Raw genomic sequence first — 17,623 nt, 5'->3', positions numbered from 1 at the left:
AGGCCTATTCCCTGATGTTTTTTTAAATTAGGCTAGTGTTGTGATTCTCTTATGGTTTTGAATATTAGTAAATGACGAAATAATAAAGTGTTTTAGGCCCTAAGCTCTGCCTTTATTCGTTATTTTTGTATGATAATTATGAATTATGATAATTATGCCTATGATACAATAGGTGGTGCGTCAGCTTGTCAATCAAGAGCCTAACATTCCTTGACGATGGGTTTAATTTTATCATCTGTGTCAACACAGTTTGATATCATTTTGACCCGTAGGCCTTCCATCCATTTCAATGCGGATATGCGCTTTGCTGGAAGAAAAAAACCCATGTCGGACCTCGCAACAGTAACTAAGGGGTGCGGCTTGATATCAAGAAGTAGGTGTACCGGAGTTTGGTGCTCCTTGGCCCGCCATGACGATGCCTGAACAAGGAGTGATTGGCCAATTTACCATTTTCTTCGCGCTTTTTCTTGGAGGACTAAAGGATGTAGGCCTGAGTACAAAACTAGACAAGGACATTTCCTGAACATAATGTGTGCCTGCTTGTATTGAAGTAGGCTAATAATGGTAGAAGTGTGAAGGGCTTGTAGCTGGTGTAGTCTATGGAGCTTAAAATGCAAATATGAAATGGCTTTAGTTGAAAGAGTAGTTAAATAGCAGTGGTGGAAAAAGTACCCAATTGTCCTACATAAAAGTAAGATACCTTAATAGAAAATCAAGTAAAAGTGAAAGTCACCCAGTAAAATACTACTTAAATAAAAGTCTAAAGGTATTTGGTTTTAAATATACTGTAATGAAACGGCAGGGAGCAGGTCTTCGAGCCCGAGGTCCGGCGCGCTATCGACTGTCCGCAAAAGCATGCTCGAGCGGCAGAATCGATTTCCGCGCTTATAAACCCAGGTTCGTTACACTACTCCCTCCTTTCAAAGAGCGCGTCCTCGCGCTAGCTTGCGACTCTAGGTCTTACAGGAACGCGCTCACCGGCCAAGCACACGCACTGTCGTGTATGCAAGGTCCGATCACTTCTGACACCAGTGTAATGAAACAGGCATGGAGCACGTCTCGAACCCTCGACCTTCGAGCCCGCGGTCCGGCGCGCTATCGACTGTGTCGCAAAAGCATGTTCGAGCGGCAGCGTCGATTTCCGCTGAAAACCCAGGGTCGTCACACTACTGAAGTATCAAAAGTAAATGTAGCCTATAAATAATTTCAAATTCCATGTATTAACAAAACCAGAAGGCACAATGTTCTTGTTGTTTTAATTTACGGATAGCCAGGAGCACACTCCAACACTTTTACAAACAAAGTGTGTGTGTTTTGTGAGTAGGGCCATCAGAGGCAGTAAGGATGACCAGAGCTGTTCTCTTGATAAGTGCGTGAATTGGACAATTTTCCTGTCCTGCTAAGCATTCAAAATGCAACAAGTACTTTTGGGTGTCAGGGAAGATGTTTGAAATGAAAAGTACATTATTTAGGGCCTCCCCATAGGCGCAGCAATCTAAGCATCACTACAGCCTGGGGTTCGATTCCAGGCTGTGTCATTACCGGCTGTGACCGGGAGTCCCATAGGGCGGTTCACAATATGCCCAGCAGGTTAGTGCAGGGTTTTGGGGAGGCTTTACTTGGCACATCTTGCTATCTAGCCTGCAGGCAGACCTCTGTTGTCAGTTGAACAGTGTATCCTCTGACATGTTGGTGCAGCTAAAAAGTAAAAGTACTACTTGAGTAGTTTTTGGGGGGATTTGTACTTTATTAAGGTACTTTACACCACTGGTAAATAGTACCCACAGAGATCCTTTTTGGTAATCTACCTTTCTACCTCACTGACAGTCCATTCAATCTGATGTGAATTCCATAATACATGGTAATGTGGCATTTGTTTGTTTGTTTGTCCAGTTTCTCTTCTCTCTAGAAGAGGAATGGTTTGGAGCAACCCATCCTGGAGTGGGATGGGAGCTCACTCTCCCTGCTGCCCTGGTTGTTTTTGGTGTGATATTACTATGGAGGACCGTCCTTGCGGTAAACTTTTTGTATTATTACCATGTTACAACAATTTTCATACACTTCAATTTCCCATGGAAATGAAAGGAATTGAGGGAAAGGCTCATTTTGCAGTTTGATTGATCTTCTAATGATGTATGATGTAGTCCATGTTTAAACGTTGTTCTCATTGCCTTGTCTCTGTTTCTCATAGATCAAAAGCAGGATACGTCTATGTGAGTTTTCCTACCTTTCATTAAGTAGCTCAGATGAGGAGAAGAAAGCTTTTGTACTTACATTTTATACAGTAGATGTAGCTCCTTAGTCATGCCTGAACCAAGACTAATTTCATATTCCCATCTGTATCGCCAGTGACTGAGACACAGCTAAACGTGAAACTCGCCCAGCTATCGAAAAACAAATGTGACATAATGATTCAATTGTCTGAAATGGAGATACTGGTACGTTTCAGAAGCTAAGTCAGACCTGGGACATTCTGGACTTGATTAACATACTTTTCCATGATTATTGTAACTTATGTTCTAAATCTGGTTGGTTTTAGTAGAAGGACTATGACTAAGTAGATGAAAAGAATGCAAAGGTCGGGGCATACCTGCAGTAACATATACTTTTCCATGATCATTGTAACTTATGTTCTAAATCTGGTTGGCTTTTAGTTGAAGGACTATGACGCACCAGTGAAAAGGTTGCGGGCATGCCTGCAGTCCTCTCAAGAGGATAGTCAGGAGCTGGAGGTAAGCAGTCAGAGAACTATTATTCCTCAACCCCTTTAACTAGTTTCCCTGCCCTCTACAGTGTATGACCAATGTGTCATCAGGTCTAATGGACTGACATTGACTAATGTTTAGTTTCTGGAAATGTATGGAGTTGTATAGGTGCAAAGTCAAATAACTACCTGTCTACCGGTGAAAATGTATTTGAACTATTAACTCACGGTCAAAGTATAGTCCATTTATCAATTTGTTTAATTGTCATGGTCAGACGTTTATCACACAGTTAACATTGAGCCCATCTCTTTTATCCCAAGGATATGAAGAAACAATGGGACATCAGAGCTGGAGAAATGGAGGCATTTCATCTCCAGCTCCAGGAGCGTGTTGAACGCATACAGAAACTGAAAGCTGTTGTAAGTCCATTACTGCTCAATCAAACTCACTGGTTTGGTATGATGATAAAGAGCTATCTTAATGGGGTTTATGTTATGGCTCCCAACAGTGGGGACCGATGGAACCACTTAAAGAGCATCACGGTGGGGATGCCAGGATCCCTAGTGCCACCAACACCCAATCTACCGGTGAGTAAATCACACGGTTTGACCAGCGTGTAAAAAGTTTGCAAACTGTTTATCGACCTACTAAGCTTACTTGTCAGGATTGTTCGAGGGTAGAACCATGCAGGGTTATCTACAACTAAATGTGCATTCATTTGTTGATCAAATAATCACCTTAGTTACAGAGATCAAGAGTGAGGAAAACATTGAGATCGAGGTCACTGTGATGAAGGATGCAAGCTTAGTAAGTTACTGTATAGTCTGTGTAAGCTAGGAGACATTTGGTTAAGTTGCTGAAATAAGTAGATGAAAAGAATGGATGTGATTACAGAAAGGACCCTCTTTTCAGTTTACCCCAAAACTGTAAATACTATAATATTTTACAATGGATCAGTTGTTTGCTGGCTCTAGCACTTAAAAATGCAGAATCTTCTACAGATCAACACCACAGTGGAGGAGGTGAACAGGGGTCTTCAGGGTAGGCTATGTTACAAACACACAACATATGTCCCACCAACCAGAATCACTTTATTCTGTATTGATATGTTCTTTACTTTACATGTATATCTGTTTACTTTGCAACAGACAAAAATTGTCAGCTTGAAGAGAAGAATGCCGCTCTACATCAAAAACTCCACAGCACTGAGAAGGTATAGACAGACTCTAAACGAGCTGTAAGTGGATTTTGATATTAGTTTGATCATATTAGGATTGGTTCTCATTCACATGACATGTACATTGGTGTTGGTCTTTTCACAGGACCAAAGCCCTGATTCAAGGCAAACATGAGGAAAAGCAACATGTAAGTAAGCCTAAGACAGCCTGCCAAATACTGATCCATAACCGCTCAATAGTAAGCTAAACTACGAAGTACTTAAACTAAACCATAAGCCCCAGTATCAACACTCGTATTGGGTCACATGTGATAGGATGTCTTTGTACACATTTCTAATGCAATTTTTGTTTTCTCTTCAGATTGCCACGCTACAAGAGAAAATCCAGACCATATCTGTAAGTAGAACATTCACTTTCAAGTTAGCTACTGTAGTTGCACTAAGGTGTTATAAGCTACGTTTTGCTAGTTACTCTGTGTCTTGCTGTACACTAAGATATACAGTGTTGCTTGAATGTATGTAAACCCTACAGGGCTGGTCATTATTTTGCTATAAAATATACATATGAAATCCTTATCTAAACCCCAATTTGTAATAAAAACATTCCAAGTAAGTGACAGAAACCAACACAATTATGATATATTTTCATTGTTTATTTGACAAAAGAGGTTTGTTTAACAGAAACTCAGATTTGATGTGTGCAAAATACATGAACTCCTTCAGTCAATCGCTTGTGGCACCTCCATTAGCAGCGATAACTTGGAGTAAATGTCTCCTATATGCAGTAATCAGTTTCTGACATCTGTTTTGAGGGATTTTGCCCACTCCCCTTACAGAACTCAGCCAATTTGAGTGAGGGGTGTCTGGCATGAACTTCCTGCTTCAGGTCCTGCCACAGCATCTCGATTGGATTTAAGTCAGGACTTTGACTTGGCCAATCCAAAACACAAATCTTCTTTCTCGTGAGCCATTCTTTAGTAGATTTGCTTGAGTACTTTGGGTCATTGTCTTGTTGGAAGCCACATTTTCGACCCAGCTTCAGCTCCTTGACTGATGACCTGGCGTTCTGTTCAAGAATCTCCTGGTATACCTCAGAATCCATGGTTCTCTTAATGATGTGGAGTCATCCGGATCCAGAGGAGGAAAAGCAGCCCCAGATCTTGACATTCCCAGCACCATGCTTGACTGTTGGGATAAGGTTATTTAGGTGGTGGGCAGTGTTGGGTTTTTGCCAAACATAGCGGTGATGATTGTGACCAAAAAGGTAAATTTTTTGATGAATTGATCCAGAGAATGGACTTCCAGAAACACTCAGGTTTGTACAGGTGGTCTCTGGCAAATTTAAGACGGGCAGTTTGGTTATTTTTTTGACAGCGGAGGCTTCTTCCTAGCAACCCCCCCCCATGAATGGCAGTTGGATTCAGTGTTCTTATTATTGAAGCTTGCACAGTTACCGGAGATGCAGCAAGGGTGGTCTGCAAATCTTTAGAAGTTATGTTTGGGTTTGCTTTTACCTGATTTATTATTGTTCTTGTGGCTCTTGGGGATATTTTGGAAGGGCGTCCACTTCTAGGCCGACTTGCTGTCATGTTATATGCTCTCCATTTGTAAATGCCTCACAGAGGACTGAGCTCAAATCTTTTAAAGAGGATTTTATAGCCTTCTCCCAGACTGATGTGCTCTCACTACCCTCGTCCTGATGTCCTCTGAGATCTCCTTTCCTGTTGGCATGGTGTGCTTTGCATTCACCTGGATGGGTAACACCAAACTGACCAGGTTTCTTATCTCTATTATCATAGTCCAGCCCAAACTCTGTCCTAACGATCTTTCCTTTATTGGTTCATTTGGTACCCAAGTATGTACCCACCTTATTCGACATACTTACTGATTTAACCAATGCAACTTGGGGTTTAATTATTTTTGCACCTGCAATAATTCCTTTAAAAACAAAACATTCTACTACACGCATGATTTCTTCTGCAACAACATATGGTATTGGTAAATATTAACCTGTTATGTCAGATAAAAAAGATTGATTCTGATTCAATTAAGATTTTAATGTAAAAACTACAATATATCTGTAATTGCACAAGGGGATCACATACTTTCAAGTAGTACTGTAATTTGTTTATTGTCTTTAGCGGAGAGCCTCTGCTGCTGAGCATGCTCTGGCCATGGAGAAGAATGAGGCAGCGCTACTCCGCCAGAGGTGAGTCCAACAGTCAATGAATTCTATTGAAATATATTACTGTCGGAGGCATGTCGAGTGCTAAAACTCGACTGGACCATGCCACGGTTTCGTCGGGTTCTAGTCACTACTCGGCGTCTGTCCGTGTTCTTCCTCTCTGTCTTCATCCACCGACCTCTCTCCCTAGCCTCTACTTCCTACTACAGCAGGAGTGTCTCCTTTAAAAAACGAAATAAAAAAAAACATTATTGATGAGTGGACATCTGAATTGTAAACTATAGAAGGGAATTTCATTCCATCCTTAACCCTAAAACATCATTTACATTCTATGACACTAAAAGCTACAACCACAACCCCTCATTGTGGTCAGTTGAGTGCTTATGCCACGCTCACGTGCTCGTCGGAACTTCCTACTTTCTAGGAAATACGACTGTTTCATTCATGTGCTTTTTGGTTGGAATAATTATCCAACCAATACGATTTTAGCTAGCTTGATAAACTAGCTGACGTTGCTCATAATTACGTTAGCTAGCATCCTTAACATTGACAATATGGCCAAACTATCAATTTTAACAGGGTTGTAGTTGTCAAAAACGTATTTGCTGTCATCTTTTGGTTGAAACGGTAAAAGGTCAGTGGTGAAACGTCACAACTCGGCAACAGCTTTTCTCAGTTTCCCACTTGTAATTCTGATTTGGAGGGTCGTTCAAGGGAAACTTCCTAGTTTGAATTTGGAATTTTCGATAACTATTATAGCACGTGAACGTGGCATTAGTCAAGATCTACCCTGTTAGGGACAATTTGGGCAGTCCTCTCTAAGAACTGTGATTTCTTTCTAGGATTTTTCAACTAACCTCTAAGAAGCTGAAAATAGGAAAACCTGGGTTCCTGATCAAGACCATCCCCAAGCCCCCGAAAACAACCAAGACCAACAAACCCTTCTTGAAAACCTGCAAAGTTCTGAAAGCTTTCAAAGCACTAATGAAGATATGAAGGCAATGCATACAATTGTACATTTGGTGCAATTATTCTCAGGACACGGGGTGAAGCAGAGTACAATAAATAAATCCAGATGCCTTATTCCATCAAACAACTGCAAGAAGTCTTCTTTAAAATCAACCAAGCTAAATTGGACACGTGTTTTATGTCATTTATATGGTAGGTCTCATTAGATATCATCCAACTCTTTAAAAATGCCTTTGTATGCAGATTTCTGCTCTGTTTCCATTAGGTAAGATACAACTCCATGGGGCTTACCTGCCAAGACCTCCATGGAAGCCACATATCCCATCAATTACCAAAGCCAAATGGTAGGCCTATGATGAAGTCTATTTAATAGGTCTCCAGGGCTATTTTGGCGACGGGAAACCCCCACGTGAAGGTCGATTTGTCCTCACTTTGATACCCAGATTCTCTTTAGGGACCTGAGCTGTCCAAGAAACCAAAACATCTGGACATTTTAAAAGCCGTAGATGGTTCACTTGAATGCTTTGCGCAGAAGCACGAGTAGAACAAGAGTGGACGAATAGATGTCCATTCAGCGAGACGCGCGAATTAGCCTACACTAATTTATGGGAAATGTAGGCCTATACTAATTTATGAAAATCAGAACAAATGCTCTTTCTCGTTAGAGTTGCGGGTGTAAACTTATCTTGGAGGATTATATACGGGTAAATTAACGTATTTAAATGTTTCACTCAAGTACGAGAAGAACGAGAAGAACATTTCCCCAACACATTAGATTTGCGCAGGGTAAATACTCATGATAATGGCCAATTTTTTTTATTAAAACAAGATGTATAAGCCTACTTTGGGGAAACAAATTACTAAATATATATCCTATAGGGAAATAAGGAGGAGAGCCAACAATATAAGTGAAATTCAACAATGTGCTTTAGTAACGACGGTGTAACGGCTGTCGTTGGTGGAAGAAGGTGAGGACCAAGGTGCAGCGTGGTAAGTGTTCATCTTTTTATTTTGAACTGAACACTGAATAATAAAACAACAAAGAGAATGAACGAAACCGAAACAGTTCTGTCTGGTGCAGACACAAAAACAGAAAACAACTACCCACAAAACATAGGTAGCCTGTTTTCCCACTAAGTATGGTTCTCAATCAGAGACAACGATCGACAGCTGCCTCTGATTGGGAACCATACCAGGCCAAACATAGAAATACAAAACCTAGAACAAAAACCTAGAATGCCCACTCCAACTCACGCCCTGACCATACTAAAACAGAGACATAAAAAAAAGGAACTAAGGTCAGGACGTGACAGACGGAGACTCACTGTGTCTGCTTCGTCACTCAGTATAATACAGTGCCTTGCAAAAGTATTCGGCCCCCTTGAACTTTGCGACCTTTTGCCACATTTCAGGCTTCAAACATAAAGATATAAAACTGTATTTTTTTGTGAAGAATCAACAACAAGTGGGACACAATCATGAAGTGGAACGACATTTATTGGATATTTCAAACTTTTTAACAAATCACAAACTGAAAAATTGGGCGTGCAATATTATTCAGCCCCCTTAAGTTAATACTTTGTAGCGCCACCTTTTGCTGCGATTACAGCTGTAAGTCGCTTGGGATATGTCTCTATCAGTTTTGCACATCGAGAGACTAACATTTTTTCCCATTCCTCCTTGCAAAACAGCTCGAGCTCAGTGAGGTTGGATGGAGAGCATTTGTGAACAGCAGTTTTCAGTTCTTTCCACAGATTCTCGATTGGATTCAGGTCTGGACTTTGACTTGGCCATTCTAACACCTGGATATGTTTATTTTTGAACCATTCCTTTGTAGATTTTGCTTTATGTTTTGGATCATTGTCTTGTTGGAAGACAAATCTCCGTCCCAGTCTCAGGTCTTTTGCAGACTCCATCAGGTTTTCTTCCAGAATGGTCCTGTATTTGGCTCCATCCATCTTCCCATCAATTTTAACCATCTTCCCTGTCCCTGCTGAAGAAAAGCAGGCCCAAACCATGATGCTGCCACCACCATGTTTGACAGTGGGGATGGTGTGTTCAGGGTTATGAGCTGTGTTGCTTTTACGCCAAACATAACGTTTTGCATTGTTGCCAAAAAGTTCAATTTTGGTTTCATCTGACCAGAGCACCTTCTTCCACATGTTTGGTGTGTCTCCCAGGTGGCTTGTGGCAAACTTTAAACAACACTTTTTATGGATATCTTTAAGAAATGGCTTTCTTCTTGCCACTCTTCCATAAAGGCCAGATTTGTGCAATATACGACTGATTGTTGTCCTATGGACAGAGTCTCCCACCTCAGCTGTAGATCTCTGCAGTTCATCCAGAGTGATCATGGGCCTCTTGGCTGCATCTCTGATCAGTCTTCTCCTTGTATGAGCTGAAAGTTTAGAGGGACGGCCAGGTCTTGGTAGATTTGCACTGGTCTGATACTCCTTCCATTTCAATATTATCGCTTGCACAGTGCTCCTTGGGATGTTTAAAGCTTGGGAAATCTTTTTGTATCCAAATCCGGCTTTAAACTTCTTCACAACAGTATCTCGGACCTGCCTGGTGTGTTCCTTGTTCTTCATGATGCTCTCTGCACTTTTAACGGACCTCTGAGACTATCACAGTGCAGGTGCATTTATACGGAGACTTGATTACACACAGGTGGATTGTATTTATCATCATTAGTCATTTAGGTCTACATTGGATCATTCAGAGATCCTCACTGAACTTCTGGAGAGAGTTTGCTGCACTGAAAGTAAAGGGGCTGAATAATTTTGCACGCCCAATTTTTCAGTTTTTGATTTGTTAAAAAAGTTTGAAATATCCAATAAATGTCGTTCCACTTCATGATTGTGTCCCACTTGTTGTTGATTCTTCACAAAAAATACAGTTTTATATCTTTATGTTTGAAGCCTGAAATGTGGCAAAAGGTCGCAAAGTTCAAGGGGGCCGAATACTTTCGCAAGGCACTGTAAGTGTTTGACTTAAATCCATAAAGGCATCCATTGGGTTTAACATAAAAACTGAAGTTAATTGCCTGTTAAAGAGGGCACGTTTAAATACAGATGTTCTGGTGTCTGGTCCCTAACATATTGTTAGACCTAAACATTTGATTCCTATCTAATTGCTCATAACACTCAAGATTTTATGTTGAGCATTTGTTGAGCACTTGTAGGCTTATGTTACTGAGTTGGTTGTTGGAAATAATTTTGTATGCAGTTAAGAATAAACATATTTAGGCCTACCTGTTAATCATTTGCATGGGAGGGTTGTGTATAGGAGATGGCAATTTCTTAAAAAATAAATATTTGTATTTTTTTAATGACTTGAGTGTTTCCAAACTAAAATTTACTAACTAAATTAAATTAGGGATGTGGGATTAGGCTACTGTCTAAAATCAACTGTTGAAGAGCTAAACCAAAATATCTTAGGCTACTTTATATTCTGTAGGCCTATTCCCTTATGTTTAAAAAAAAAAAATTAGGCTAGTGTTATGATCCTCTTATGGTTTTGAATATGACTAAATAATAAAGTGTTTTAGGCCCTAAGCTCTGCCTTTATTTGTTATTTTTGTAATCAGAACCTTCAGCTGCTGGCTAAAGAATTGTGATAATTTAGGCCTATGACACAATAGTTGGTGCGTCAGCTTGTCAATCAAGAGCCTAACATTCCTTGACGATGGGTTTAATTTTATAATCTGTGTCAACACAGTTTGAGATCATTTTGACCCGTAGGCCTTCCATCCATTTCAATGCGGATATGCGCTTTGCTGGAAGAAAAAAACCATGTCGGACCTCGCAACAGTAACTAAGGGGTGCGGCTTGATAATGTCTCTATTATGACGTCACAAAGCATGCATTTAAAAAATAGAGTCTTGTGTATTTTGGTTCAGTCATCGATATGGATGTGTATCAAGAAGTAGGTGTACCGGAGTTTGGTGCTCCTTGGCCCGCCATGACGATGCCCGAACAAGGAGTGATTGGCCAATTTACCATTTTCTTCGCGCTTTTTCTTGGAGGACTAAAGGATGTAGGCCTGAGTACAAAACTAGACAAGGACATTTCCTGAACATAATGTGTGCCTGCTTGTATTGAAGTAGGCTAATAATGGTAGAAGTGTGAAGGGCTTGTGGCTGGTGTAGTCTATGGAGCTTAAAATGCAAATATGAAATGGCTTTAGTTGAAAGAGTAGTTAAATAGCAGTGGTGGAAAAAGTACCCAATTGTCCTACATAAAAGTAAGATACCTTAATAGAAAATCAAGTAAAAGTGAAAGTCAAATACTACTTAAATAAAAGTCCAGTTTAAAATATACTGTAATGAAATACTACTTAAATAAAAGTCTAAAGGTTCGTTACACTAGTTTTAAATATACTGCGCTAATGAAAACGCGCTCACCGGCCAGCAGGTCGTGTATGCAAGAGCACTTCTGACACCAGTGTAATGAAACCATGGAGCGCGAACCTACCTTCGAGCCCGCGGTCCGGCGCGCTATCGACTCCGCAAAAGCATGTTCGAGCGGCAGCGTCGATTTCCGCGGCCCAGGGTCGTCAATCGAAGTATCAAAAGTAAATGTAGCCTATAAATAATTTCAAATTCCATGTATTAACAAAACCAGAAGTGTTCTTGTTGTTTTAATTTACTAGTCCACTCCTTTTACAAACAAAGTGTGTGTGTTTTGTGAGCAGAGGCGTCCAGAGCTGTTCTCTTGATAAGGGACAATTTGGACAATTTTCCTGTCCTGCTAAGCATTCAAAATGCAACAAGTACTTTTGGGTGTCAGGGAAGATGTTTGAAATGAAAAGTACATTATTTAGGGCCTCCCCATAGGCGCAGCAATCTAAGCATCACTACAGCCTGGGGTTCGATTCCAGGCTGTGTCATTACCGGCTGTGACCGGGAGTCCCATAGGGCGGTTCACAATATGCCCAGCAGGTTAGTGCAGGGTTTTGGGGAGGCTTTACTTGGCACATCTCGCTATCTAGCCTGCAGGCAGACCTCTGTTGAGTTGAACAGTGTTTCCTCTGACATGTTGGTGCAGCTAAAAGTAAAAGTACTACTTGAGTAGTTTTTGGGGGATTTGTACTTTATTAAGGTACTTTACACCACTGGTAAATAGTACCCACAGAGATCCTTTTTGGTAATCTACCTTTCTACCTCACTGACAGTCCATTCAATCTGATGTGAATTCCATAATAAATGGTAATGTGACATTTGTTTGTTTGTTTGTCCAGTTTCTCTTCTCTCTAGAAGAGGAATGGTTTGGAGCAACCCATCCTGGAGTGGGATGGGAGCTCACTCTCCCTGCTGCCCTGGTTGTTTTTGGTGTGATATTACTATGGAGGACCGTCCTTGCGGTAAACTTTTTGTATTATTACCATGTTACCACAATTTTCATACACTTCAATTTCCCATGGAAATGAAATGAATTGAGGGAAAGGCTCATTTTGCAGTTTGATTGATCTTCTAATGATGTATGATGTAGTCCATGTTTAAACGTTGTTCTCATTGCCTTGTCTCTGTTTCTCATAGATCAAAAGCAGGATACGTCTATGTGAGTTTTCCTACCTTTCATTAAGTAGCTCAGATGAGGAGAAGAAAGCTTTTGTACTTACATTTTATACAGTAGATGTAGCTCCTTAGTCATGCCTGAACCAAGACTAAATTCATATTCCCATCTGTATCACCAGTGACTGAGACACAGCTAAACGTGAAACTCGCCCAGCTATCGAAAAACAAATGTGACATAATGATTCAATTGTCTGAAATGGAGATACTGGTACGTTTCAGAAGCTAAGTCAGACCTGGGACATTCTGGACTTGATTAACATACTTTTCCATGATTATTGTAACTTATGTTCTAAATCTGGTTGGTTTTAGTAGAAGGACTATGACTAAGTAGATGAAAAGAATGCAAAGGTCGGGGCATACCTGCAGTAACATATACTTTTCCATGATCATTGTAACTTATGTTCTAAATCTGGTTGGCTTTTAGTTGAAGGACTATGACGCACCAGTGAAAAGGTTGCGGGCATGCCTGCAGTCCTCTCAAGAGGATAGTCAGGAGCTGGAGGTAAGCAGTCAGAGAACTATTATTCCTCAACCCCTTTAACTAGTTTCCCTGCCCTCTACAGTGTATGACCAATGTGTCATCAGGTCTAATGGACTGACATTGACTAATGTTTAGTTTCTGGAAATGTATGGAGTTGTATAGGTGCAAAGTCAAATAACTACCTGTCTACCGGTGAAAATGTATTTGAACTATTAACTCACGGTCAAAGTATAGTCCATTTATCAATTTGTTTAATTGTCATGGTCAGACGTTTATCACACAGTTAACATTGAGCCCATCTCTTTTATCCCAAGGATATGAAGAAACAATGGGACATCAGAGCTGGAGAAATGGAGGCATTTCATCTCCAGCTCCAGGAGCGTGTTGAACGCATACAGAAACTGAAAGCTGTTGTAAGTCCATTACTGCTCAATCAAACTCACTGGTTTGGTATGATGATAAAGAGCTATCTTAATGGGGTTTATGTTATGGCTCCCAACAGTGGGGACCGATGGAACCACTTAAAGAGCATCACGGTGGGGATGCCAGGATCCCTAGTGCCACCAACACCCAATCTACCGGTGAGTAAATCACACGGTTTGACCAGCGTGTAAAAAGTTTGCAAACTGTTTATCGACCTACTAAGCTTACTTGTCAGGATTGTTCGAGGGTAGAACCATGCAGGGTTATCTACAACTAAATGTGCATTCATTTGTTGATCAAATAATCACCTTAGTTACAGAGATCAAGAGTGAGGAAAACATTGAGATCGAGGTCACTGTGATGAAGGATGCAAGCTTAGTAAGTTACTGTATAGTCTGTGTAAGCTAGGAGACATTTGGTTAAGTTGCTGAAATAAGTAGATGAAAAGAATGGATGTGATTACAGAAAGGACCCTCTTTTCAGTTTACCCCAAAACTGTAAATACTATAATATTTTACAATGGATCAGTTGTTTGCTGGCTCTAGCACTTAAAAATGCAGAATCTTCTACAGATCAACACCACAGTGGAGGAGGTGAACAGGGGTCTTCAGGGTAGGCTATGTTACAAACACACAACATATGTCCCACCAACCAGAATCACTTTATTCTGTATTGATATGTTCTTTACTTTACATGTATATCTGTTTACTTTGCAACAGACAAAAATTGTCAGCTTGAAGAGAAGAATGCCGCTCTACATCAAAAACTCCACAGCACTGAGAAGATGTATAGACAGACTCTAAACGAGCTGTAAGTGGATTTTGAAATTAGTTTGATCATATTAGGATTTGTTCTCATTCACATGACATGTACATTGGTGTTTGTCTTTTCACAGGACCAAAGCCCTGATTCAAGGCAAACATGAGGAAAAGCAACATGTAAGTAAGCCTAAGACAGCCTGCCAAATACTGATCCATAACCGCTCAATAGTAAGCTAAACTACGAAGTACTTAAACCAAACCATAAGCCCCAGTATCAACACTCGTATTGGGTCACATGTGATAGGATGTCTTTGTACACATTTCTAATGCAATTTTTGTTCTCTCTTCAGATTGCCACGCTACAAGAGAAAATCCAGACCATATCTGTAAGTAGAACATTCACTTTCAAAGTTAGCTACTGTAGTTGCACTAAGGTGTTATAAGCTACGTTTTGCTAGTTACTCTGTGTCTTGCTGTACACTAAGATATACAGTGTTGCTTGAATGTATGTAAACCCTACAGGGCTGGTCATTATTTTGCTATAAAATATACATATGAAATCCTTATCTAAACCCCAATTCGTAATAAAAACATTCCAAGTAAGTGACAGAAACCAACACAATTATGATATATTTTCATTGTTTATTTGACAAAAGAGGTTTGTTTAACAGAAACTCAGATTTGATGTGTGCAAAATACATGAACTCCTTCAGTCAATCGCTTGTGGCACCTCCATTAGCAGCGATAACTTGGAGTAAATGTCTCCTATATGCAGTAATCAGTTTCTGACATCTGTTTTGAGGGAGTTTTGCCCACTCCCCCTTACAGAACTCAGCCAATTTGAGTGAGGGGTGTCTGGCATGAACTTCCTGCTTCAGGTCCTGCCACAGCATCTCGATTGGATTTAAGTCAGGACTTTGACTTGGCCAATCCAAAACACAAATCTTCTTTCTCGTGAGCCATTCTTTAGTAGATTTGCTTGAGTACTTTGGGTCATTGTCTTGTTGGAAGCCACATTTTCGACCCAGCTTCAGCTCCTTGACTGATGACCTGGCGTTCTGTTCAAGAATCTCCTGGTATACCTCAGAATCCATGGTTCTCTTAATGATGTGGAGTCATCCGGATCCAGAGGAGGAAAAGCAGCCCCAGATCTTGACATTCCCAGCACCATGCTTGACTGTTGGGATAAGGTTATTTAGGTGGTGGGCAGTGTTGGGTTTTTGCCAAACATAGCGGTGATGATTGTGACCAAAAAGGTAAATTTTTTGATGAATTGATCCAGAGAATGGACTTCCAGAAACACTCAGGTTTGTACAGGTGGTCTCTGGCAAATTTAAGACGGGCAGTTTGGTTATTTTTTTTGACAGCGGAGGCTTCTTCCTAGCAACCCCCATGAATGGCATTTGGATTCAGTGTTCTTATTATTGAAGCTTACACAGTTACCGGAGATGCAGCAAGGGTGGTCTGCAAATCTTTAGAAGTTATGTTTGGGTTTGCTTTTACCTGATTTATTATTGTTCTTGTGGCTCTTGGGGATATTTTGGAAGGGCGTCCACTTCTAGGCCGACTTGCTGTCATGTTATATGCTCTCCATTTGTAAATGCCTCACAGAGGACTGAGCTCAAATCTTTTAAAGAGGATTTTATAGCCTTCTCCCAGACTGATGTGCTCTCACTACCCTCGTCCTGATGTCCTCTGAGATCTCCTTTCCTCTTGGCATGGTGTGCTTTGCATTCACCTGGATGGGTAACACCAAACTGACCAGGTTTCTTATCTCTATTATCATAGTCCAGCCCAAACTCTGTCCTAACGATCTTTCCTTTATTGGTTCATTTGGTACCCAAGTATGTACCCACCTTATTCGACATACTTACTGATTTAACCAATGCAACTTGGGGTTTAATTATTTTTGCACCTGCAATAATTCCTTTAAAAACAAAACATTCTACTACACGTATGATTTCTTCTTCAACAACATATGGTATTGGTAAATATTAACCTGTTATGTCAGATAAAAAAGACTGATTCTGATTCAATTAAGATTTTAATGTAAAAACTACAATATATCTGTAATTGCACAAGAGGATCACATACTTTCAAGTAGTACTGTAATTCGTTTATTGTCTTTAGCGGAGAGCCTCTGCTGCCGAGCATGCTCTGGCCATGGAGAAGAATGAGGCAGCGCTACTCCGCCAGAGGTGAGTCCAACAGTCAATGAATTCTATTGAAATATATTACTGTCGGAGGCATGTCGAGTGCTAAAACTCGACTGGACCATGCCACGGTTTCGTCGGGTTCTAGTCACTACTCGGCGTCTGTCCGTGTTCTTCCTCTCTGTCTTCATCCACCTACCTCTCTCCCTAGCCTCTACTTCCTACTACAGCAGGAGTGTCTCCTTTAAAAAACGAAATAAAAAAAACATTGATGAGTGTACATCTGAATTGTATCCTATAGAAGGGAATTTCATTCCATCCTTAACCCTAAAACATCATTTACATTCTATGACACTAAAAGCTACAACCACAACCCCTCATTGTGGTCAGTTGAGTGCTTATGCCACGCTCACGTGCTCGTCGGAACTTCCTACTTTCTAGGAAATACGACTGTTTCATTCATGTGCTTTTTGGTTGGAATAATTATCCAACCAATACGATTTTAGCTAGCTTGATAAACTAGCTGACGTTGCTCATAATTACGTTAGCTAGCATCCTTAACATTGACAATATGGCCAAACTATCAATTTTAACAGGGTTGTAGTTGTCAAAAACGTATTTGCTGTCATCTTTTGGTTGAAACGGTAAAAGGTCAGTGGTGAAACGTCACAACTCGGCAACAGCTTTTCTCAGTTTCCCACTTGTAATTCCGATTTGGAGGGTCGTTCAAGGGAAACTTCCTAGTTTGAATTTGGAATTTTCGATAACTATTATAGCACGTGAACGTGGCATTAGTCAAGATCTACCCTGTTAGGGACAATTTGGGCAGTCCTCTCTAAGAACTGTGATTTCTTTCTAGGATTTTTCAACTAACCTCTAAGAAGCTGAAAATAGGAAAACCTGGGTTCCTGATCAAGACCATCCCCAAGCCCCCGAAAACAACCAAGACCAACAAACCCTTCTTGAAAACCTGCAAAGTTCTGAAAGCTTTCAAAGCACTAATGAAGATATGAAGGCAATGCATACAATTGTACATTTGGTGCAATTATTCTCAGGACACGGGGTGAAGCAGAGTACAATAAATAAATCCAGATGCCTTATTCCATCAAACAACTGCAAGAAGTCTTCTTTAAAATCAACCAAGCTAAATTGGACACGTGTTTTATGTCATTTATATGGTAGGTCTCATTA

The 17,623-nt window shown here is 40.5% G+C and overlaps 2 protein-coding genes across 6 annotated transcripts; both read left to right on the top strand.

Moving 5' to 3' along the window:
* The first annotated feature begins 374 nt into the window (after positions 1 to 374).
* On the top strand, positions 375 to 7,063 carry LOC121838954 (transport and Golgi organization protein 1 homolog). Its single transcript, XM_042294928.1, has 13 exons — positions 375 to 484; positions 1,894 to 2,016; positions 2,192 to 2,213; positions 2,350 to 2,438; positions 2,655 to 2,732; positions 3,026 to 3,124; positions 3,214 to 3,292; positions 3,448 to 3,512; positions 3,707 to 3,746; positions 3,854 to 3,918; positions 4,244 to 4,279; positions 6,024 to 6,091; positions 6,910 to 7,063. The coding sequence occupies exons 1-13, from the start codon at positions 410 to 412 to the stop codon at positions 7,061 to 7,063; spliced, it is 993 nt and encodes a 330-aa protein (XP_042150862.1). The 5' UTR covers positions 375 to 409.
* LOC121839075 (transport and Golgi organization protein 1 homolog) lies at positions 3,919 to 17,546 on the top strand. Of its 5 annotated transcripts, XM_042295816.1 has the most exons (18): positions 3,919 to 3,942; positions 4,028 to 4,070; positions 4,244 to 4,279; positions 6,024 to 6,091; positions 6,910 to 7,380; positions 12,278 to 12,400; positions 12,576 to 12,597; positions 12,734 to 12,822; positions 13,039 to 13,116; positions 13,410 to 13,508; positions 13,598 to 13,676; positions 13,832 to 13,896; positions 14,079 to 14,130; positions 14,238 to 14,328; positions 14,414 to 14,456; positions 14,630 to 14,665; positions 16,410 to 16,477; positions 17,292 to 17,546. In XM_042295816.1, exons 5-18 carry the CDS (start codon positions 7,342 to 7,344, stop codon positions 17,443 to 17,445), a joined length of 1,038 nt encoding a protein of 345 aa, XP_042151750.1. In that variant the 5' UTR covers positions 3,919 to 3,942; positions 4,028 to 4,070; positions 4,244 to 4,279; positions 6,024 to 6,091; positions 6,910 to 7,341; the 3' UTR covers positions 17,446 to 17,546. The 5 variants fall into 5 exon arrangements, with proteins under 5 accessions (XP_042151750.1, XP_042151751.1, XP_042151752.1 ...); XM_042295814.1 differs by lacking the exons at positions 3,919 to 3,942; positions 4,028 to 4,070; positions 4,244 to 4,279; positions 6,024 to 6,091; positions 6,910 to 7,380 and adding an exon at positions 10,544 to 11,074; XM_042295815.1 differs by lacking the exons at positions 3,919 to 3,942; positions 4,028 to 4,070; positions 4,244 to 4,279; positions 6,024 to 6,091; positions 6,910 to 7,380 and adding an exon at positions 10,547 to 11,074 and having other exon boundaries at positions 14,091 to 14,130.
* The last annotated feature ends 77 nt before the right edge of the window (positions 17,547 to 17,623 follow it).

Source organism: Oncorhynchus tshawytscha, linkage group LG13, assembly GCF_018296145.1.
Source record: "Oncorhynchus tshawytscha isolate Ot180627B linkage group LG13, Otsh_v2.0, whole genome shotgun sequence".
Classification (NCBI taxonomy): Eukaryota; Metazoa; Chordata; class Actinopteri; order Salmoniformes; family Salmonidae; genus Oncorhynchus; species Oncorhynchus tshawytscha.
Note: the sequence above shows the minus strand (reverse complement) of the source record. Positions and strands in the feature narration are given on the sequence as shown.